This window comes from Balaenoptera borealis, assembly GCF_965194805.1.
Source record: "Balaenoptera borealis genome assembly, chromosome: 10".
In the NCBI taxonomy this organism is placed as follows: domain Eukaryota; kingdom Metazoa; phylum Chordata; class Mammalia; order Artiodactyla; family Balaenopteridae; genus Balaenoptera; species Balaenoptera borealis.
In genome coordinates, this window is record NC_138874.1 from 56,890,825 (window position 1) to 56,914,175 (window position 23,351).

The 23,351-nt window shown below is 50.5% G+C and overlaps 1 protein-coding gene across 2 annotated transcripts in view; it reads left to right on the forward strand.

Moving 5' to 3' along the window:
- The window catches only part of CDH23 (cadherin related 23), a gene marked incomplete at its 5' end in the record, with an annotated part of 434,991 nt that overhangs the window by 166,205 nt on the left and 245,435 nt on the right, over nt 1-23,351 (forward strand). For both annotated transcript variants that reach the window (XM_082407240.1, XM_082407239.1), the window contains one exon: nt 3,749-3,827. In XM_082407240.1, coding sequence (XP_082263366.1) covers nt 3,749-3,827 — 79 coding nt within the window. The remainder of the gene's footprint in view (nt 1-3,748; nt 3,828-23,351) is intronic.

The following is a 23,351-nucleotide window of genomic DNA, read 5'->3' on the forward strand; positions in this document are numbered from 1 at the left end:
TACCCAGGAAGCTTCCTGCTTGCAGTATGGGTTCCTATGGAGGGAAGAAGCCCTGTGGCCAGGTGGGCCCCATCTCTAGACCTTCTGGGCCCACCTACCTGCTCTCCCGGCCATGCCCTGATGCACCCCAAGCTGGGGTACCTCTCTGGAGAGCCAGCCTGGCAGAGTGCACCCCTGTAGAGGGGCCCAGGCCCGGGGCGGGCACTTCTCCATCCTCTCATCTTTGGAAATAAGTTTCAGTATATTGAAAATATAATCACTGAGACTCTGAAACAAGAGCCGTGGGTTCCCAAGAGCCCCTGTTCCTCCCTGTTAATTCCTTCTCATAACATTTCCAGTCTTTGTGGCTGCACTTGTATTAAAAGCTCAGGGTTTTATTAAAAATGGATTTATTTATCCAAAAAGATGAAAACCCAAACTTTGTCAGGAGCCTTTTAGAGCTCTCTTCGTGGAAGCTCAGGTGTGCTCTTCCTGGGGAGAGCCAGCCTCCTTGCCCTCTGGTCCTGGCTCTCCCGCTGGGCCCTCTGAGCCCTGCCCACCCAGGAGGACTCCAGGCCGCCAAGGGCAGGGCTGCCCATGGGGAGACGCTCACAGGGCTCTGAGGACTGAGGGTTCCTTGACCACCACCTCCCCTCTTTGCACAGGCCAGCACTGGCCCCCTTCCCGTCCCCCCAAGGCTCACTAACCACTCCAGGCCCTGGTCGTATGCCTGCAAGCAAGCAGCTGCCCCTTGAGGTTTATTGTGTAGCGACTGTCTGGAATGGTGCTTTGGTAGGCACTGGGCCCAGCTGACCTGGCAGGCCAGTCCCTGCCCTCAGCAGGCCAGGGGCAGCCAGGGGACCTTCATGGTGGAACACATGTGAGGCTCAGATTGGATGGGGCTGTAAAAGAGGGAGCTGACCCTGTGTTGAGAAAGCCCTTCCTGGCAGCTGGAGCTTCAGACCAGAGTCCTGCACTCTCAGGCCTGGGGACAAATCCAGGCCTCTCTTGTGTAAGGAGTGACACCAGGAAAGGCATACCCCCCAAAAGACGCCCCCCTGGAGTGATGGCCCTTGTGTAGACCCTTCAGATCTAATGCAGTGCTTCCCAAATGACCTCCCACGTACCCCTGGGTCTGAGGCTATTAAGATGTTACACAAAAAGAGTCTGTCTTCAGCTCAGAAAACGGGGGAGAACAAAGGTTAACAGATTTCTTTACCGCTTTACTACTTCTGGGAGCCTTTACCACATTAAAGCCCATTGTGCATCTCCAAGGGAGGGACAGGGAATGTCTGTTTTCCCACATTTGGCATGAATTAATACATGTAAAGTGCTTACACTAGTGCGTGGTATACATAGCCACAACTTCCATAAATGACAGTTATCACTATTATAACGACCTGTTACAGAAGCAGCATCTCCTGGCAGGCAAGGGCATTTTGGAGCCAAAGTACCTGACCTTGAATCCTGGCTTCACCATTCACTCCTGTGGTGGGACCTTGGAAAGGCCACTTAACTCATGGTCCTCAGTTTCCTCATCTGTAAAATGGAGCTGTCTCCTGGGGTAGTTGAGAGGGTGAAATAAGTTAATACATAAAAAGCGTTCACAGCAGCGCCAGGCACATAGTGAGTGCTAGAGAAGGGCCCCTGCCGCCGCAGGTGCTTCGTACTCTCTCACACAGCTCAGGTCCTCAGAACCCACTTCGAGAGATGCTTCTTTAATGGCATCTTTCTCTGACTTTGTAACAGTCTATTTCCCCCGTGGGATCTAGCTAGAGCTCCTGGGCAGGGGGGAAGCGGTGGTGGGGGGGGAGTGCAAAGGAAGGAGCCAGACCTGCTTCCTGTGTGGCCTCCGCCTCTGCGCTGTGTCCATTTCTCTGCTGGAAACATTTCCCCTGCAACATTCTCACCTTCCCTCAGCCAAACCTGGGGCGTTCAGGATTGCCGCACGCCTGGGCTCAGGAGAGGCTGGAGTGACAGCTGTGCCGGGGCAGCACTGCCCCAGGAGGGTCAGGTGGCAGATGCCCCTCCTGTGTCCTGGCAGGGAGACCAGGAGGAGTCGGAGGCACCTTGCCCCCAGGGCACTCCCTCCGGGTGAGAGGCCTGCATGTCAGGAACTAGCCTCTTTCCACAGGAGAAGGTGCTCAGATGGGGGTGGAGGGTGCATCCTCCAGGCTTCAGTCTCCAGCTGATGAACGGTGAATATGTGAGAGGCACCAACACCACAAGAGACCTTCATTAGACATGCAAATGCCAGGGTTGATATCTCCCTAGGGGTTGGGGACAAGGCTGTCCTGCTCTCCATCAGTCAGGGGAACTGCAGCCTGGGCCAGAATCTCAGGAAGGCATGGCTGGTGTGATAGGGCCTGGAGAGCAAAGTGAACGTTGCCCTGGGTGAGGGGCGACTCAGCAAGTGGTGGTGGTGGTGAAGTTAGGATCCAATCATTTGTACGTTCATTTATTCAATCAATCGGCCAATCAATTGATATTTGAGTGTGCCCCTTATATGCCAGCACCTCTTCCTAGTGAGTCTTACACCTCCAAACCCCTGCCGGTGTTGTGTCTTTTTTTAAAATTTTTAATTAATTAATTAATTAATTTTTGGCTGCGTTGGGTCTTCATTGCTGTGCGCGGTCTTTCTCTAGTTGTGGCGAGTGGGGGCTACTCTTGTTTGCGGTGCACGGGCTTCTCATTGCGGTGGCTTTTCTTGTTGTGGAGCATGGGCTCTAGGCACGCGGGCTTCAGTAGTTGTGGCGCACAGGCTTAGTTGCTCTGCGGCATGTGGGATCTTCCCGGACCAGGGCTCGAACCCGTGTCCCCTGCATTGGCAGGAGGATTCTTAACCACTGCGCCACTAGGGAAGCCCCCCAGTGTTGTGTCTTTTGCCTGGAGCACCTTCCTTTTTGTTTTCTCTCTCTGGCAAACTCCTACTCACTCTTCATGACCCATCCTAAATGTCACCATCTGTACAACCCTTTCCTCCAGGTGGACTTGTACACTCTGGGGTACATTTATGCATCTAAGCAACCTCATATCTGTATAGCAGTGTCTGTGCATATTGTGTGCTCCCCAAAAGCAGGGGTCTCTGAATCCCCATTGTGGGAGTCCCAGCCCCTAGCCCCTTCTCTCCCAGTGCTGCAGGGAGAATGAATGGGGTGTGGGGCAGAGCCATGTGAGGCAGGAGCTGCCGGTTGTAGTGCTGGATGGGGCATGGTTCAGAGGACCATGGTGGCCTCCATGGTTGTCACGGTCATCCCTGGAGATACTCACTTTCAGGATTTATGATGCTTTCATTCACAGAGTAGTTGATCCATGATCTTCTCCTTTACTCAGGCCTTAGTGAAAACTGAGTTGTTGTTATTCATATTAAGGTGGGGAAAACAGACCAGAGGGGTGCAGCAAACTTCCTAAGGTCACACAGCACTGATGTGTGTTCGAGATAGAGACCAGACCTCTTGTCCTCCTGCTGGATGCTCCTCCATCAGCTCTTCTTCCCTGGGTGGTTCATCCAAATGAGGGGAGATGGGGAGGGGAAGGGGGAGCAAGAGCATCAGCAAGATTGGGCCTCTCCAGTGGACATGGAGGTGTTTGCCTGGGGGCCTCAGTGTACGTCCCAGGGATGATGGCCTGTGTACTCGGTACCTACTTCCTAGGTTGGCCAGGAAGTCCCCATGGGGAGGGAAGCTGTGGGTGCCAGGACAGCTACAAAGAAAAACAGCAGCCTGGGGGCTGGGCGACCAAACTCAAGTCCTTTCTCTTTCCCACCCAGGGCACAACGGTGCGTGTTATCACTGCCATCGACCAGGACAAAGGACGTCCCCGGGGGATTGGCTACACCATCATCTCAGGTAAGGCCTGGGCTGCCCTGGTCCCCCACCCCGACCCAAGAAGAGCCACATTAGGAGTGTCAGGCTCTGCAGGACAGTGGAGAGATCTGTGGCCATGTGGGACAGTGGCATGAAGGGACCTGCCCCCAGGGACAACCCTGGCCAAAGGACCCAGGCAGGGGACTGACCAGCTAAAGGAGGGAGGATCAGGGGAGGGGAAAAGGAGCTTGGGATGGAGGCTTAGGTGCCTGGGGCTGCTGGGTGGTGTTGGAAGGCAGGAGCGTGCGCCGCTGTCCGAGGTTTCAGGCTTCTGGGCACTTTGGGGCCCTGAGCCCAGGTTATTGGTGACTCTTACCAGTGCTCTGGGATTTTCTTTGTTTTTCTTTACTTAACTTGATGAAAAGATGGCAGTTGTTACATCCCTTTAGAACTAATACAGCTGCAACTTTGGCTGATTTCATGCTCCTTTTACACTTCTGACCGTTAGAAAGTCATGCCTCGTCTGGAATGTTGCAGGGAGGCACATAAGCCCTCCTTTCCCACCCAATCTCTTGGTTGAGCAGAATAGTGACTGAATGCAAAGAGGGTTCTGGTTGATGGAACCCCTCACCCCACGTCCCCACCCAAAGACTAACAAAGCAGCAGCTCCTTGGCTGTCTTGGGACTAGGTGGCTTTGGAGCAAGGCGGCTGGTGAGAGGTCCAGGAGAAACTGCTCACCCACTCACACACTCCAGACCTGCCCCTGTTCTCCCACCCCCACCCACACCCCACACCCCACACCCCACACCCCACACGTGGCCTCCCTGCCCAACCCGCTGGTGAGTGAACGGTCAGCCTGGTGCATCTGAGCGTGCCAGACTGATGGCCAGGAGGATGGCAGGCCACCAGGCCAGTGTCCACCCCATTGCCCCTCCCTACCACACTGCCAAGAATAGAGAGTGGCATTTTGGGGGCACTTTCTCCCTAAAGCTCAAAAGGCACCAATGTGTAGTGATCAAGAACATGGATGGAGTCTCTTCAGCATCCTGCCTGGGGTGGATCTCCATACCTCAGTTTCTCATCCATAAAATGGGAGTAATAAGAGTATCTACCTTAGGTGGTTCAAAAGTCAGAAGACTTACTATATGTAAAGAGCTTAATTAATGTATGTAAAGTACTTTATAAGTGTTAGCTGTTATTATTATTACTGCTAGCATCTAATAATACCTTCCGGATGTTGAGGGTTAGCTGGTGTGAGGGAGACCCCTCACATCCTTGGAATGCAGGAAATCAGGGTATTATGGGCTTCCTGTGACCTACAGCTTCTAGCACAACTATTATTGTGCTTCTAAGCCCAGGGGACCCCAGGACCCAGAGCGAATGTCAGACAAGCTCATGTGGTCAGTAACAGCAGTGTGGGTTTGGGCCTCTGCTCCCCGCACCCCATTTCCTCCCCATTCTGATGCCCAGGACAGGACTCAACAAGAGTAAAGCCCAGTATGTACTTGTAGAATGAATGAATGAACATCACTCTAGAGTAATGGGTATTCAAATTCCAGTATGCCCAAGAATCACCTGGGGCTCCTACCAAAAATGCAGAGTCCTTGGCATGCATGAAGATTCTCATTCTGTAGGACTGGGGTGCAACCCAGGAAAGGTCCTTTCTCCCAGTGCTCCAGTGGCAGGTGGTCCTTAGGCCAGGATATGGAAAAGGAGGTCCTAGGAAGGAAGCCATTCTGTAGGAAGGCAGAGTCCTCCTGGGAATTAGCAGGCCCTTTCCTGGTGAGCAGAGGAGAAGGGAGGCCCATGCTGATGCTGGTATCCTTCATGAGTTTGTCAAATTGGGAAGCAAAGCAAGTGCCTCCCAGTGACAAGGGGCTTGTGCTGGAGATCTGCGGGAACACCAGTGAGCCCCAAGGGTGATGGAATTGGGGGCCTAATATAAGGTGGCAGCATGAGTGGGATACCTGGCTGGGTAAGGGATTATCTCCTCATCTCATTGTCTCTGGGCTGGTTCCAGACATACTCCTAGATGGGAGTGGGGAGCAGGGAGCCAGGACCTGGCCTGAGGTCATGGCCAGACTGGAAATAATTCCTGCAGTGACACTGGGAGGCCATCCTCCAGGGCATTGGTCCATTTCAGGTCTGTGCTGGGTGCCAGGCCACCAGCCCCAGACCCTCAGGTCCTCTCTAACCTTCACAGATGGCCCCGGTCACCCCTTTCCTCTGGAGCAGGACGCTCCAGGGCAGAGCTGCTTTGGTATCTGGGCTGGGCTCTGAAGCTTAGAGTCTGGGGACAATTGCCTGAGGCAGCATCCTGTGAGATTTCCAAAGGCACGCTCTCCTGGGCCAGGCTCCCAAGTGCAAACAACAGGACGAGAAGGGAGACCCAGGATGTGAAATGACAGGTAGGGGATGTGTGTGAAGGTGGGGGCAGGAGGCAGAAAGTTCTGGAAGGCCTGGAACACTTAGCATGGTTTTATAGGACTCACGTTGCCAGCACAGATGTGCCTTGAGGGCTTTTAGAAAGGATGACAAATGGGTTTTCTCTTACCTGCCAACTTTGATTGATTGGTAATGGCTGCCTGAAGAGGACCAGGAAGCCAAGCGGCATTCAGTTGGTAGAGTCTGCCATGGGTGTGGAAATGGAGGGGGCAGCACTGCGGCAAGTGTGTGCCATCCTCGGTGAGATAGCACTTGGATCATGTTCTCGGGGTGGCCACGATGGTCTTCATTGTCATGCGTATTTGTCACCACCCGACCTCACCCAAATCCTTTTCAGACAGCTTGAGGAAAGGGCAGTCCTCTTTCTTCCCTTGCTATCCTCAGCACCTGGCTCCCCTGCCCTTCTCCCCAGGCCTGGGCCGGTGTGGACTCCCTGTGAGCCAGCCTCAGCCCAAGCCCAAGCAGGCAGGCAGGCAGGAGGGCACAGTCCCCAGGGGGACAGGTGGACAGAGGCTAGGGTTTGGCCTCTTCTCTACTTCCCCCAGCCGGCCAGCGTAGACACTGCTGCAAAGAACATTGTCTACCGAGGTCCTGGCCTCACACACCTGCCTCTCCAGGGGCGTTAAGTCGCAGCCCTCTCCCAGGTGGCTTGGCCGGTGCCTGTTTGGCTTGAAGCAAGAAGAAGGGATGCCCTGCCCGGGCCCCTTCATGCTGACTGCCCCACGCGGGCCCTGCGTGCCCAGTGTGGGAGCCTGCTCCAGCCCAGGTGCTCTGGAACCATGTTCATTAGAAAGAAAGAACTGAGGGCCTCAGGGGCTCCTGGAGCTGGGTGCGAGTCCTGAGGGCACTGTGGGTGACCGAGTCTCCGGGCACCTCCAGAGCCTGGGCAGGTGGTCTGCCTCGGACACAGGCCTGAGCCCACAGTGATCCATGGCACAAGGTTAACCTGCCCAGCTCCCTGAGGCCCCGTCCCCTCGGGCTGTTTATCATCCCTGCAGCTGGGGGGATTTATGTCCGCACACCAGTGCTTTCCCCATTACTAATGACCCCTCTGCTTTGCCAAGAACAAAGAGGCCTTCAGAGGTAAGTTATGGCTCCATTGCCATAAATTTGTTCTCAGCCTCTTGTGGCCGAACTACGACCAAAGAAGGACAAGGTTTTTGCCCAGAGAGGCCCTGGCACGGGCCCCATCGCTCCCTCAGCCTGTGCCTGCCCTGCCACTCACCAAGGGCATCAGTTCCTCCAGGGCCTGACCTCTGGAGCTCTGTGCGCTCCTATCCCCAGTGGGCAGCCCAGCCTGTGGTCTGAGCAGACGCCCTCCTCTACCAGATGGAGGTAGTCCTGCTTCAAGGGGCAGCTGCCCTGCAGAGCGCTGGACTTGGCGTCCAGAATTCTCAGTTTGAGGCCCAGCACCTCCACCTGCTGCAGGGTGTCCAGCCAAGGCGTTTGGCCCTCTTAACCCCATAATCCTCATTCATGGAATGGAGATAATAACTCCCGTGGCAGATAAGATGATGCCAGAGAGACTCTAAAGGGCCATAAAATATTAAGCATTATTAATTGTCAAAGAAAGATCAGGACCACGGGTCCTTGGGACTCCTAGTCACTCACTTTCTCCCTAATTCATTTGAAGTAAGTGGTTGAGAGCGCAGGCTTTAGGGCCGTGTCCAGGGTGGTGACTGCTAGCTGTGCTGGCCAATACGGTTGCCCGTGTGGCATTGGAGCACTTGAAATGTGGCCAGTCCGATTTGAGCTGTGCTGTAAAGGTAACACACAGGATTTTGAAGACTTAGTATGAAAAACAGATTGTAAAATATCTCAGTAATGTCTTACATTGATGACATGTTGAAATGGTATATTCAATGTACTGGGTTAAAGATAACATACTGTTAAAATTAACTTTACCTATTTATTTTTTCGTTTAATGTGGCTACTAGAAATTTTCACATGGCACATACGGCTCGCATTCTATTTCAATGAGCAGCTCTCATGCAGAGGTAGACCGCCTTGGCTTGCCTTCTACCACCGACCAACTATGTAACCTTCTGAGCGTCAGTTTTCCAGTCTGTAAAGTGGGGGTAATAATAACCCATGTCTCACAGGGATGCTATGAGTATTCAGCGAGCTAAGACACATAAGCACTTAGCAGAGCACCTGAATTTGTAGTAAGTGCTCAACAAATGGGGACTCTTAATATCCACCCACAGTGGATTGAGGGTCTTCTCTGTGCGAATGTCCTGAGAGCTGGTAGGGCCCGAATCACTGTCTCAGCCTCAGGAACCTGCAGGCAGTCAGGGGCACAGGCTGCAATGCCTTGGTGGAACACTGTGGAGGCCAGCAGGGGCTGTGCTGATAACTGTTAACGTGGAACAATGGCTCCTTGGGGGGTCCACTAGACCGTTCTTTCTACTTTTGTGTATATTCAAAAATATCCGTCATAAAAAGTGAGAAAGAATCCGTGGGAGGGGGGCGCCTCCCCAGCCGTCACTGGGAGGTGAGGCTCAACGAGGAGAGATCATCTAAGCCAGCCCTGACTGATGAGCAGGAACCAGCCGGGAAGTGTGGAGGGAGGGTCTGTTGCAGGCAGAGGAACAGCGAGTACCAAGATCCCAGAGCAGGAGAGCGTGCAGCCGGATCGTGGCGCTCCAGTAATTGAGCATGGCTGAGCGCAGCACGTGAAGGAGGCCCTGGGAGAGGAGGCCACAGGGGGAGGCAGGGCCAGGCACGCAGGGTGTAGAGTGCCCAGCCCAGGAGAACGCCAGGCCCTGGTCCTGAGGGCAGCGGGGAACCAGGTCAGCAGGGGAGGGACGTGGTCGGGGTTGCATCGTGCGAAGCTCACAGAGGGTTGGAGGAGGGCAGGTGGAAGCAAGCAGGTCAACGGGGAGGCATTTTCATTTTCCATAAATACTGGACTGATGAATTCTGTCATTTCACTCTCTCCTTCCTGTAATTGACACTAAACAAACCCTTCTCCAGTACCCGAAGGCCCTCACCACCCTGGGGTGTGAGGATTTGGTGAAGGAGCCCAAGCTAGCACTTTCCACCACGTTCTGCATTACAGCGCCATCTCAGCCCAGGCACCACTTTCCAGACTGAAGAGGCCTAACCTCTCTCATCATCCTTTTCCCTATCTGAGCCCTGCTTCCCTGGGCCTCCTGCAGTTCTGCAATATCCCCCGGGGTGAGGGGAGGGGAACCCCATTTGTTGGGTGTCTGCTGTGTGCCAGGCACTGGCTGGACCCGTTTATCCCTCACAATAGTGTATGAGGGAGACATTATTACTCCACTTTATCGGCACGTAGAGCAAGGCTCAGGGACTTTTATAGACTGACCAAGGGTCACAGCTACAAAGCAGAAGAGCAGGGATTTGAACCCAAGTCTCTTGGGTTCCAGAATATAGCCAATTTGCATGACGACACTGGTTCTCCAAGTGTTGTCTCCAGATCAGCTTCACCTGGGAACTATATTAGTAATGAAAAATTTTGTACCCCACCCTAAACCTGAATTAGAAACTCTAGGGGTGGGGCCCACGTGATGCTGATGTGGCTGGTCTGGGGACCACCCTTTGAGAAGCTCTGGTCTAGAAGAGCACGTGTCATCAACAAGATAATATCACCCCCAAGCGGGCAAAAATTTATTCTGAGAGGTAAAAAATATCTTACTTCTTTTATGTATAAAGCACAGATATACATATGTTATATCTGTGGTATTAAAATTTCATGCAGCTTGGGGGAGCAGTCAGGAAAAATGTCTCAAATGGCTAGGGAGGTTGGAGGGACATGCGATAATGAAAAACAGGTTGAGAAACACTGGCCTAGAATGAAGAATAGGTGTGCAATATCAGGGCTGAAAGCCCTCAGTCCCAGCTTGAAAGGCAGTGGCCTCACCACTGGGTCACACTGGCGGACTTGCCCAGGTTGGTTAGTGAAGGACAAAGCTCTCACTCGCCACTCGCTGGATTTCACTTTCAATGCTACCAAGTGAGGCAGTTCCTTGAAAATACATTGAGCACTTTGAAATGAAAGCTCTGTGTGTGTCTGTGTGTGTGTGTGTGTGTGTGTGTGTAGAGAGAGAGAGAGAGGAAGAATAAGCAGTCAGACTTGCCCAAGCCCACACCCCCACATATGCCAATAACTAAATCGGGCCCCTGGCCATGGCCTGGTGGGGGACAGCTATCACAGGAGACCATCAGTTGAATCACTTCAAAGCCCTTGTGATTAAGCTGCTTGGCATGTTTCTCCCCCAAAGATGTAAAAACTCAGGAAAAGCAGATCTGCTTTGGAAGTCTGAATTGCACACCAAAGCCCCTGGCTTGGAGTACACAGTGGGTGCCTGGAAGCCCCAGAAATCTCAGGGCATCTGGCCAGGCACAGTGGGGAACGGATGGAGCCAAGAGGGAGCCAGGGAGGAGTCAGGGCAGATCAGAGATAAGTGGTGGGGCCTGTTGGTGGAGGGCATACAAGGCAAAAGACATGGGTGCTTGAGCATGGCTGGGGGTGGGAGGGTCATCAGAAGATTTATCTCATAGGAGTTCTGGATGATCGGAACAGGAAGCACTGGAATGAGGGTGATCTGCTAACAGGTTACTGCATCAGTCTAGGGGAGGACTGGGGGTTGTTGTAAAGATGTACAGGAGGGAAGTCAGCAAGGTGATATAGTGAAAATAGATGGTGCAGGAAAAGGCGGAGGCAAAGAAGCTTCCAACCTCTAAGTCTAGGTTTCTGGGGTCCTGGTGGTAGCCTAGGCAGAAAGGGACATGTTCATAAGGAAAGCTGATCTGCTTACACCTATGACTGCCACACTAGATCCATGTCAGCACGTGTACCAGATCTCCCCCATCCCACACCAAGGCAGACATCACTAATTGATCGCAGCACACTTTCCCACTGAGCCTGAATGGGCCTCCAAGCCTCCATCAGCCACTGGTAGTTGATAGGCGTTCTCTCGAGAGCTGGAATGAATGTGCCATCCAAGGTTTATCCAGTTTGCATCCATGGCTCTCTTCTTTCAACAATATTTAGGGACAGTGCCTCTGACTTTTTAAAAATTTGATTAAACATATATTATTTCCAGTTCTCTCCCACCACATACCAAAACAACAACAATAGGTCACACTAACACTAAATTCCTCCTGATGAACCACGGGAGAGCCCGCACTTCATTCTCCCTGATCCTTCTCCCTCCTCTCTTCAGGGGTATGCTTCTTCTTCGCTCCTGCTGCCCACACTCTTCTGTGCCCCACCTTTGTGATAAACCTGAGTCTTTGTTCTTCTCTCCTTTACTGAGGCCCTGCACGCTCTTTGTCAGTAGCTGTGCCTTGCCCCTTGCTTCTTTCCCATGAATCAAATTGGTCAGTGGACTTTGAAGAGGTTTCACCGCCATGGTCTGAGACCCTCCCTTTCTGCTTCTCCTCTTTCCCACACGCTCCTCATGGGCAGGAGTCTCTGACCCTTGCTCGGGACACCATAGAGCCTCCTGTGGGCCCCGTGTACTGTGGGAGCAGGCCCAGGACCTCCCACTTAGGCCCAAGCAACACCTCGATTCCTCCTCTACAGCTGGGCAGGGGATGGCCCTCAACTCAGCTCAGAAACCACTTCTCTCCAGGCCTGGAGTCTGGCAGACCAGTCGTGGCTGGAGGCTGCTTTCGGGGGCTGGGGCTCATTCTAGTTCATGCCTAGTGGTTGCTTTGGGGGGAAGTTCTAGTCTGGTTTCCCCAGGTCAACAGGTATTTGTCTTTTTAAAGATTTGGCTCATTTCTAGTTTTTCCTCATCTCTAAATAACTGCTTTTTATTGAACTGCTAGGGGCTTGAGATCCTTGGAGGGTTGTGAAATTAGCCGGCATTTGTTCTGCATTCTCTTCCTTTATCTTGGCACACTTCAGGCACACAGAACTGCTTTAGACATCGTCCTTGGCTCACGGTCAGCACTGGTCCACTTTGGTTTCATTATTCATTTTTAATAATATTGTGGACACCCATGAACCCACCAACCAACCCAAGAGCTAAACCATCATGCATACCTCACATGCCTGTGTTCCTCCTCCAGTCCGTCCCCTGCCTCCCCGTCCCATAGCCGTCTCTTTCAATCTTGCATTTTTTCATTCCTCTGCTTTTGAAAAATATTTTGTCACATTGCATATTGCTTGCATTTAGTTGTCTTTGAACTTTATTTAAAAAGTATCATACACAGTCTCCTGGGACTTGTGTTTTCTCTTCAATATGATATATCCAAGATCCATCCATATTTTTTTTTGATGTGGATATTATTTGTTCATTTCATTACTCTGTATTACTTCATCATGTGAAACTATCACAGGTCATCCATTTTCTTGTCGAATGGTGTATACACTGATTTTTGCTATTACAAACCATTCTGCTCTAACATCTTGTATATATCTCTCTCTCTGAACTTGTGGGAGAGTTTGCCTTGGGCTACATACATCCTCTCTCACCCTCACCCTAACCCCAGAAGGCGGCTGGCCAGAGCCATTTTACAGATAAGGAAACTAGACCCACAGAGCTCACGAGCTGTGCTTAGGGTCCCACAGCACATAAGTGGGGGACACAGGATTCAAACCCAGACCTTCCTGCTTCCAAAACCCACATTCTTTTTGCTATCTTTTACTATTCTGCCTGGGAAACCAAGTGATTCATGTCAACGCGCTGGTCTGCGTGCCAGACTGGAATCCTAGGATTCATTCATTCATTCATTCATTCAGTTAACCAGTGGATATTAATTGAGTGCCTACTGTGTGCCAGGCTCCATGCCAGACCCTGGGGACCAACCGTGAAGGGAAAGTCGCTGTCACTGCGCCCACAGAGCTCACATTCCAGTGAGGAAGAGATAACTAAATATCAGCAAAGGCAGTGTCTCCTGGCCATGTTAAGTACTGGGAAGGAAATACCAGCATGAGGAGAAGGTAACTGGGGTGAGGGGCCACTTAGGAAGGGGGGTCAGGAAGGCTGGACAAGGGGGACATCAGCCGCCTACCTCAGCCTCCCCAGGCTGTGGGCTTGGGAGGGGATCTCGTCCTCCCACCTCAGAAAAGCTCTCAAATATCTTTGGGGAGCTTTGAACCTGCAATGAGCCCCTCTAAGCAGCTCAGATTCCCAGCTCCCTTTTTCATCTGACTCCCCGGATGACTGCTCAGCTTTCAAGGCAGCCCCCAGCCGGGGCTAATCCGAAATAAAAGTTTTTATTTATCTAGCTTGATACCTGGTGCAAGGTTAAATCATACAAGAGAAAAAGCAATAAAAGAGAAAGATTAAGTGTAAGGCGCCGTCTTAGGCATGCCCTTTTGCAATATGGTTACAAAGATATTAAGCCTGAAGTCACCCACAGCCTCACACTGTTGTTCCCTCGCCTCTCTGGGCTCTGCGCAGCCAAAACAGGAAGGAGGAGGAGAGGATGGGGCGGAGGCCACAGGAGGGAGACACCCTGGGGTGCCCCGCAGAGAGGGTGAGCGAAGCAGATGGAGTTCTAGTGGCTCAGCCCATCAGCCACCTCCCGCCCCCACGAGGCTCTGATTCATGACTTCCTGGCGGAACAAAAATGTTGACATCTGCACCTACATTCCTGTCAGCGTCTCCATGTCATCTGTATTTATTGTGTGCCTGCTGTGGGCCAGGCACCCTGCAGAGAGAGTGGGAGAACTCTTAGTCACAGGCCCTTCTCACAGCCAGCCTGACTCAGGTCTCAACTGACCTTGAGCAGGTTACTTCTACTGTCTGTGCCTCAGTCTCCTCATCTGTACAATGGGAATGTTAATAGGGTTTATCCAAAACATTATCGTCTGGTTGATGACAAGCACATACAAAAGATACTAGGGTTCCTCAGCACAGGTGGTAATGGAGTCCCTAGAAAGGCAGATGTCACTGGCTCTTACCTCTCCTCTCTGCCTGCAAAAACCTAAGACTACAGCTCTTGGTAAGATCCCCAAGCATTGCAGGGGCCCCTATGGGCAGGGAGGGAGGCGGTTCCCATGTGCTGTCTAACTGACCTGGTCTTTTGCCCCTGATCCCTTGTGGGTGTCCCTTGCACAAAGCCAAGTGGGTAACTCACCTGGGCCACTGCTGTCAACACCCTCCGTAGCCGCTGGAATGGCCCAGCATGCCCCGGACACTCCATGACCCTGGAGCCAAAGTGGATCGTGGGCACAGACGGGGGCTGCTCCTCTCCCCTACCTGCAGCTGCACTCGGGCCCCACAGCATCCCTGCTGGACCCCTCCGTACTCCATGAGTCCCCCACCATGTAAACAGCTCCTCCCACTCCAGCCTTCAGTTCTTCTCTTGGTGGGGCCCAGACAGAGCCGTGAGGATACCATGACAGCCTCCGCACCGCCATCTCTCCTACAGAACCCATGTTTTAAAGCAATTTAAAATACGAAAGGGAAGGGAAGGGACCTTTCTTTTAGCCCACATATCAGACACTGTGCAGGCCCACCCACGAGTTCACCAGACAGGTCCAATATTGGACCCAGGGAGAACCCAACTACACAAGTAATTCATCATACAAGCCTGAAGCATGGCATGTATAACAAATGCTCCGGGAGGTCAGGAAAGTGTTTGTCCTTGGGAAAGGCAGTCCTAGAGGGATGATTTAGAGAGACCATAAGGAAGGGGGCGTCACCAGTCACAGGGCAGGATGTGAACGCACATTTAGGGGACCTCCTATCCAGCCCTAACACCCTCTTCCAACATGAGACTCACATTGGGAGAGCTTTGAATGCCAGAGTAAGGGGTCACAATAACATAGTAATAGTAGCAAACACTTTGTGGATGCCTAGGACTAGATCTAAATGCTTCTCCTGCATCAACTGTTTAAATTATTCTACTAACCCCATGAGGTAGGTACTATTATTGTCAGCCCATTTTGCAGATGAAGAAACTGAGGCCCAGCTGCCCAAAGTCACATGGCTGGTGGGAGGAAGAGCAGGTTGGCTCCAGAGCCCATACTTCTCTAGTGCCCCCTGGCCTCTCCTCCCCTCCCCCCTGCCCTGAGCACCTGATGGGACTGCCGGGGTCTGGGAGTCACTGGATCTACCTGTGGGCTTGGTTGTCTTCCTGTGCCCCTGCAGCCCCCCTCTGCCTCTCTGTCAGGTGCTCCTCCTGAGTCAATTAACTGGCTGCCCCATTCAAATATTTGACCAATATCCTGGAAACAGAGATTTCAGGGCAGATATTTTCAGACATTGATTGAAGTGAACAAACATTCTGACACAGAAGGAATTTATTGCTCACATTTTCCTTCTGCTGGGCTGTGGGGGCAGTGGGGTGGAGTCAGGCTGCCTCTGTTTTCTAGCTCACTGCCCCTCCCGCCCCCTCCTGCTGCCAGTGCACGACGATGCCCCACTCTGAAGGACCACATCAGTGAAAGCAGAAGCTGAAGGGCACTTCACAACAATGTCCAGCATAGCAAGGGTTATTTTTTTTATTTATTTATTTATTTATTTATTTATTTATGGCTGTGTTGGGTCTTCGTTTCTGTGCGAGGGCTTTCTCTAGTTGCGGCAAGTGGGGGGCCACTCTTCATCGCGGTGCGCGGGCCTCCCATTATCGCGGCCTCTCCTGTTGCAGAGCACAGGCTCCAGATGCGCAGGCTCAGTAATTGTGGCTCACGGGCCCAGTTGCTCCGCGGCATGTGGGATCTTCCCAGACCAGGGCTCGAACCCGTGTCCCCTGCATTGGCAGACAGATTCTCAACCACTGCGCCACCAGGGAAGCCCAGCAAGGGTTATTTTAAAGGAGCCAGTGACTGATTTTTCTTCTTAATGATGGTCGGAGTCTTAAATGTCCGGAGAGCCATTTAGTTGGGACTTAGGGAGCACTTTGGAAAGGACGACTTGAGGTCCTGGGATGCTGTTGGTCCTTTAGAAGTTTGTAGGGACAGAAGAGTTACCGCTTCATGAGTCAGCAGATGCTTAGTGAGGAGGTCTTGGCGAGCCAGCCTCCCTTCTTGGTGGTCTTGAGGAGACAGGATCTAGAATGGAAATTGGAAATGGAAAACCATTCTGTGAGAAGCTTAAGGATTTGCTGGGGAGGTAAACGTATGAAAAGTTGCTTGTCCATCCTTACAGCATTTGCTGAGGGACTCATGCTTGTCAGCAAGTCCTCTGGGAGATCAGAGAAGGCTGAGAGCATTGGGGGCTGGGGCGAGGGCAGCAGCTTCACCCCAACTGACCGCTGATTCCCCAGAGCGATGATTTTAAGTGACACACGGGTGGGGCGTGAAATAACATCATATCACACAGTGAGAGGGCTATTCCCTTCTCAGTTCTCTTTTAGAATTTCTATTTCTGTCAGTGCTGTCCAGGAGAAAGTCCAGTTGGGTACTCACATCTTTAACACCTCTCTACCCCTTGGCTCATCTCCCTATTTAACAAAGGAGAGCAGGCTGGAGCCTTCAGATGCCAAGCTGATGCAGCTGAAATCTCACCACGTATGCTCATTTTCTCTATTTTACAATGACTATTTATGGCCAATGAACTGGTTCTCCATTTGTGAGATGCTTAGATAGATTCTTTTAGAATGATTATTTAAGGGAGAAACGGAATCAAATGAAAGAAAAATAGAAAATAATAATAATAGGAGTAGCATACACATATGGAAAAAGGAGGGTGGCATCCAAATGACTGAGGATTGGGCAATCCTGACATCGGAGTAACTTGACCTGAACCTTTCCTTATCTGTACAACGGGAAGGACGATGGAGCTCCTGGGGGTTCTGAGAGTTGTATCGATACATGTAAAGTGCTTCGAACAGCGCCCAACACCAGGCAAGAACTCAGGAAACACCAGCCCTCTATTGGATAGAATCGTGTAAATGATACCACCTTGGAAATGGGGGAGGACTAGAGCCCACAAGGCAGTATTATTGAGACTGAAGGATGGGTGGGTTAGGTGGGGAGGAGGGCATCCCAAGCAGGCGGGACCAACTGGAGCAAAGCCTTTGAGGAAGGACTATTCATGAGATGTCTGAAGGGCAGCAGACAAGCCCACTGGGCTGTAGAGGAGGAAGGTGGAAGGTGATTTGAATGGTTTTACGGGTCAAGCTATGGAGTGTTGGTTGTTCCTTTTAGGGCACCTGTGGTTCCAAGAATTCAAGTATGCTTAGGAAGCTCAGAGAAAGGGGCCTTCTGTGAGGCTGTGGGGTTCCTATAGGAATCTGGGTCAGACCCTCCTTGGAGTCAGGCCTTCCAGGATGAGGAACTGGGACAGAGCTTGAGCCCTCTCTCCTTTCTTACAGCATTTGTGTTTGTTTCCTATGGCTTCAGTAACAAACTACCACAAACTTAAGGGCTTAAAACAACAGAGATGTTTTCTCTTATGATTCTGGAGGCCAGAGTCCAAAGTGATTTAGTTCCACAGGGCTAAAGTCAAGGTGTCAGCCAGGCTGGTTCCTTCTGGAGGTTCCAGGGGAGAATCCACCCCTTGCCTCCGCCAGTGGCTGGTGGCTGCCAGCGTTCATTGGCTTGTGGCTGGATCACTCCAATCTCTTTTTCCCTGGCCACATTGCCTTCTCCTCTTCCGTAGTCAGGTCCCTCTGCTTCCCTCTTTAAGGACATTTGTGATTATTTGTAGGGTCCAGCCGATAATCTCCCCATATCAAGATGCTTAACTGAATCACGTTTGTAACTTCCCTTTTGTTACACAAGGTAACATTCAGAGGTTCCAGGGATTAGGACCCGGATGTCTGATGGCCATTATTTAGCCTACCACAGCATCTTTGCCCCTCTCTGAAAATTTGCCCCGCTCATGTCACTCTTCTCCAGTGGTTCCCTCATGATCTTCCAGGATGGATCCATGCATCTACCTAGTGCATGATGGCTATATTGACCTCTCTCCATCATGGCTACTCTTGAAATGTCCTTTTGGCTTCTGTCTCAGCTGTCAGCCATCTCCATATTCTAGTTTTCCAGTTCCAAATTTCCTAGAGGGGGTCAGACTGGCCAGCTCATCATCACAAGCAGCGTCCACAAGCCATAGGGACCTGGCAGCCTGAGATGGTGTCATCCGGGAAGCTGGTACAGAAGAGGGCAGCAGGGCAATGAGTGGGATGAGCCCCAAATCCATCTAGTACATTTTAAAAGACAGACGATAGCCCAATGGGACAGAATAGAGCTCTTAGAACCAGACCCACATATATATATATGGGAACTTGATATATGATAAAGGTGGCACCACAAATCAATGAAGAAAAGATGACTTGTATAGTAGCTGGTGTTGGGAAAACTAGCTCACTGTATGGAGAAAAATAAAGTGAGATCCCTACCATACACTGTATACCAAGGTAGACTCCAGATGGATTAAAGACTTCAGTGTGAAAGGTGAAATATAAAGCTCATAAAAGGAAACATGGGGATATATCTTTGTGACCTTGTAGTTGGAAAGGACTTCTTAACACCCAAGAGCACATGCCATAAATGAAAAATTGATCATCAAAGGATTTCCAATTCCATTGACATGTATAGACAAAGTTAACAACAGATGGCATGTGTGGGACAGATTTTTGCAACAATTAAAACCAACAAGGGACTAATATTTAGAATATATAAGGAATTCCTGCAAATCAATAGGAAAAAGTTGGTAAAGTCAATAGAAAAATAAGCAAAGTATATTCACAGAATGGGACACCCCAAAGATTAGTGGATATACGTATAGGTACCAAAACTGTCTAGAAATCAGAGAAATGCAGATGGCAATTACAATGACCAACTTCTTCATACCCACATGGGCACATGGGCCAGGTCCTCCCTCTACCTGTTTTTGTATGATCTACAAGCTAAGAATGGATTTTAAAGATGAGTATTTTTGCAGTTGATTTGATGGTAGTAAGCACTATCTTTGAACTCCACTTAAGTATTATCCTTTGCCCCAAAATTCCATTCTTCTTACTAGTAGACCAGTGTTACAAAATATTTTGCTCAATTATTGTTATACTTCAAATTTCATCAAAAATTTTGTGGAAATTTGTTTTCTCTCTTGTTAAATAAGTACCAACATAATGTCCTCAATTTTTCCTCTTGACCTGCAAAGTCGAAAATATTTAGTATGGCCTTTTACAGAAAAGGTTTGCCAACCCCTACACTAAAGAATACTCTGTATCAGTATGGAGGTTCCTTAAAAAACTAAAAATAGAACTACCATATGACCCAGCAATCCCACTACTGGGCATATACCCTGAGAAAACCATAATTCAAAAAGAGTCATGTACCACAATGCAGCTCTATTTACAATAGTCAGGACATGGAAGCAACCTAAGTGTCCATCAACAGATGAATGGATAAAGTAGATGTGGCACATATATACAATGGAATATTACTCAGCCATAAAAAGAAACGAAATAGAGTTATTTGTAGTGAGGTGGATGAACCTAGAGTCTGTCATACAGAGTGAAGTAAGTCAGAAAGAGAAAAAAATACCATATGCTAACACATATATATGGAATCTAAAAAAAAAAAAAATGGTTCTGAAGAACCTAGGGGCAGGACAGGAATAAAGACGGAGATGTAGAGAATGGACTTGAGGACATGGGGAAGGGGAAGGGGAAGCTGGGACGAAGTGAGAGAGTGGCATGGACATATATACACTACCAAATGTAAAACAGACAGCTAGTGGGAAGCAGCCACATAGCACAGGGAGATCAGCTTCATGCTTTGTGTCCACCTAGAGGGGTGGGATAGGGAGGGTAGGAGGGAGATGCAAGAGGGAGGAGATACGGGGATATATGTTTACGTATAGCTAATTCACTTTGTTATACAGAAGAAACTAACACACCATTGTAAAGCAATTATACTCCAATAAGGATGTTAAAAAAAAAAAGAATACTCTGTATCAGTTAGAAGCCATATACTATTAGATGAAATCACCATTTTTGTAGGCCAAAAATGGTCGAATGTCATCAGTTTCATAGGGTTCAACTTAATAGATGTACAGACAGCAAACTATTGTAGATAAATCTTTAAAACCTAGTGTTGAGTGATAAAAGAAATAGAATGGAATAGCATAATACCATGTCTGTAAGTTAAAAAAAAACAATAACCACAGTAGATATTTAACAATAATACATGCATATACAGAGACATTTAGCAAAGCACTGGGTTGGTACTTCTTTGGGAGAAGAGAAGTAGGATGGGAGATAAAGGGGAAAACCCACCCAACTAATAATAAAATTTACTAACATTTATTTGGTAATCACCATGTGCCTGGCACTGCTTTAAGCAGCTCATATATGAACTCATTTACTCCTCACAGCACCCCGATGATAAAGGTACTATCATTGTTGCCACTTTACTGATGATGAAACTAAGCTCAGAGAGGTTAAGTAACTTGCCCAAGGCCACTGAGCTTGTAAACATCAGAGCCAGAATTTGGACCCAAGCAGTTTGGACTCCAGTTTTGGAGATCAAATCTGGAGTCCAATAAGATGGATGTAGTTCAGAGGGATGTAGATGGACCCAACAGATCTGAAGAAACAAACTCCCCTTTTACCTAAACCCTACACCCATTCCATGCCCAGGGAATCTCTGCTGTTTCTTTCTCATCTTGCTTCTCTGGGACTCAAAGGACCTCAGCCACTGGCCATCCTACAGGCACAGTGGCCAAGGAGTTAGGAGGTACGGACCCTGTCCCTAAACTGACTCAACCTGGAGTGATGGGATGTGCCACCCACAGGACAAAATGACCGACTGGCTGCTCCCTGAGAAGTGGCTTCGGCATTAGTATGCTGAGGTAGCAGCTAAGGGTTTTGGATCTGATAGATCTGAGTTCAAATTCTAACTCCAAGTTCAACTGCCTGTGGGACCACAACAAATCTCTTCTGTAAAGTGACGTTCAAACCCCTACCTAAAAGAGAAGGCAGTGCTTACTTAGCACAATGACTGGCACATAGTAAATGCTCAGTAAATTACTACTGTTCCCAAGTTCATTGACATCACCTAGGAGAAGTGACTCGTACTTGGGAAGAGCAGAGAGGAGCCTGTGTCATCCCATTTACCTGATTAGTCTGCCTGTTCCACTGTTATCCATCTTTCTGTACTCCTCCCCTCCTTCAAACCTTATTTTCCCACTCACCGCCTCTGGAAGCCTTCCCTGACCACCCAACTTGCCCTGTCTGCTGAGCTGATGGGAGCAGGTTGGTCACTCCCTTTCCTTTTCTCATGGGAGGTTCATGCTCGCCAACCAGATCAGCTTCCATTTGCTCTCTGACCCGCTGTCCCCCACCCTGTGCCCAGGACCGTGTCCCCTCTGGCCTATGGCTGCCTGGTTGGCTCGGGGTCCACAAGCATCTGCCTTCTTATCTTCATTCTCTTCCTCCCCATCATGGTGATCATGGAATCCCCTGGAATCCACATGTCCACCAGGCCCCTAGGACATGAGCCTCTGAACGCTGCAGGCCTGCTTGGGCCCCATCCACATTTCCCTGGGAACCTAGAAAGCAGCCATCCTTTCCTAAGGGGCTCATGTGTGCCTGAGCAGCTGCCAGGGGCCTTCACCTAAGTAATCCATCCTCAGGATGACACTGCAAGGGAGGGATGGCCTTCCCATTTCACCCCATGAGACCATGGAAGCCGACCAGGTGTGGCCTGCCTGGGATTGCCCAAGTCACATGTGGCATGGCCACCCTTATCTCACATCCAGGACCTTTCTGTCACACCCCAGCCACCTCCACCCAGAGGTGACCATCTAACATCCATGTTTCTACCATGAAATCCATCCCCCTCCTTATTTTTCCAGGGAACCAAAGGCTATACCAACCGCCTTTTCTCCGTGGCCCTTGTGACTCAGAACAGCTAATTGGGGCTTGGCTGGTGTTCAGCCTGGCCCTGGGCAGCCCCCCTGTGATTAGCACTGATGTTCCTTGGCTTCGAGAGTGATGCCTTCTGCTTGGCTCCACTTGGGAGAGGAGGGAGGTTCGCACACAGTGTGGGCTCAGCAGGGAGAAGGGACCGGCCTGGGGGGAGACCAGAAGACAGAAAGCCGCTGTGACCGCACTCCTCTTGCAGTGTAATGAGGATGTCATTGGAATCCCTCCCAAGGATGTCATGCCAGGCCCTCTACAGAGGTTGTATCTTATGTTGACAACAAGCTCTATCAGTGTCCCCGTTTCACAGAGGAGGAAACAGACTCAGAAAGGTTATATAACATTTAAGGTCATGCTAGACCAAGAAATGGCAGGTCTCTGTGAGTCTGAAGTCCACGTGCTTTCCACGGGCCACCGTGCCCCACTGGGTCTTCATGAGAACCCTGTCATGTACAGACCTTGCCTATGCTGTTCCCATTTTATGGGTGGGTAAACTGAGACTGAGAGAGTTCAAGAAACTCAAGGTCATATGGTTGGAGAAGTGGTAGACACTGAACTGGCTCCTGGTCCAGTCCTTATTCTGTCTACTGTACATAGAACTTTCCCATCCATGCTGGGAAGCCCCCCCAATTCTGGGCAGTAGGAGTGTAACTAGGAGAGGAGAGGAGATAGTGTTGCCCTGGGCTGACATGAGAAACAGATGGGAGGGGAGACTGGGTTGTTGGAGGTCAAGAAGGCCCAAGCTGCTTAAAGTCTTGGAAGCAGGTCGACTTGGTGTGTTGTGCAGGAGGGAGCGGTGTAGGGTCTTCCAGGAGGAGTGAAGTGCTGACCTGGTATCTTAAAGTGCCCCACTTGTACAGCCCGCCCTGTGGCCTGCCCCTCAGCCCGGGGTCACCACCACCCCCCCGCCCGCCACCGCCCAAGGCTCCCTCCCTCACAGGTTGGGGACATTCGGCCGCTGAGATCAGGTCTTTGTTTGAAGGACAGGTAATTAATCCCACAAAGTAATCCCAGCACACCCTGGCAGATTTATGGAGATCGCCTCTGTCCCAGGAACTCTGCCTTATCATCTTTCATTTCCCAGGCAAAGCGAGTGACTTGTTATATCACAGGCTTCATGCCAATAAGAAATTCATTTAGGGGCGTTCTCCAGGTGGAGGGAGATTGATAACGCGGGCCGGGGGCAAGAGCCTGTGGCAGTGCTGGGGTCAGGGAGGGAGGGGAGCAGAAGAGACATTATCGTGCTTTCACCTGTCCCCTTGCCGGTCTCTATCTTTCTCCCAACATCAGGGGCCCAGTTTCATGGGGCTCACCTGTCA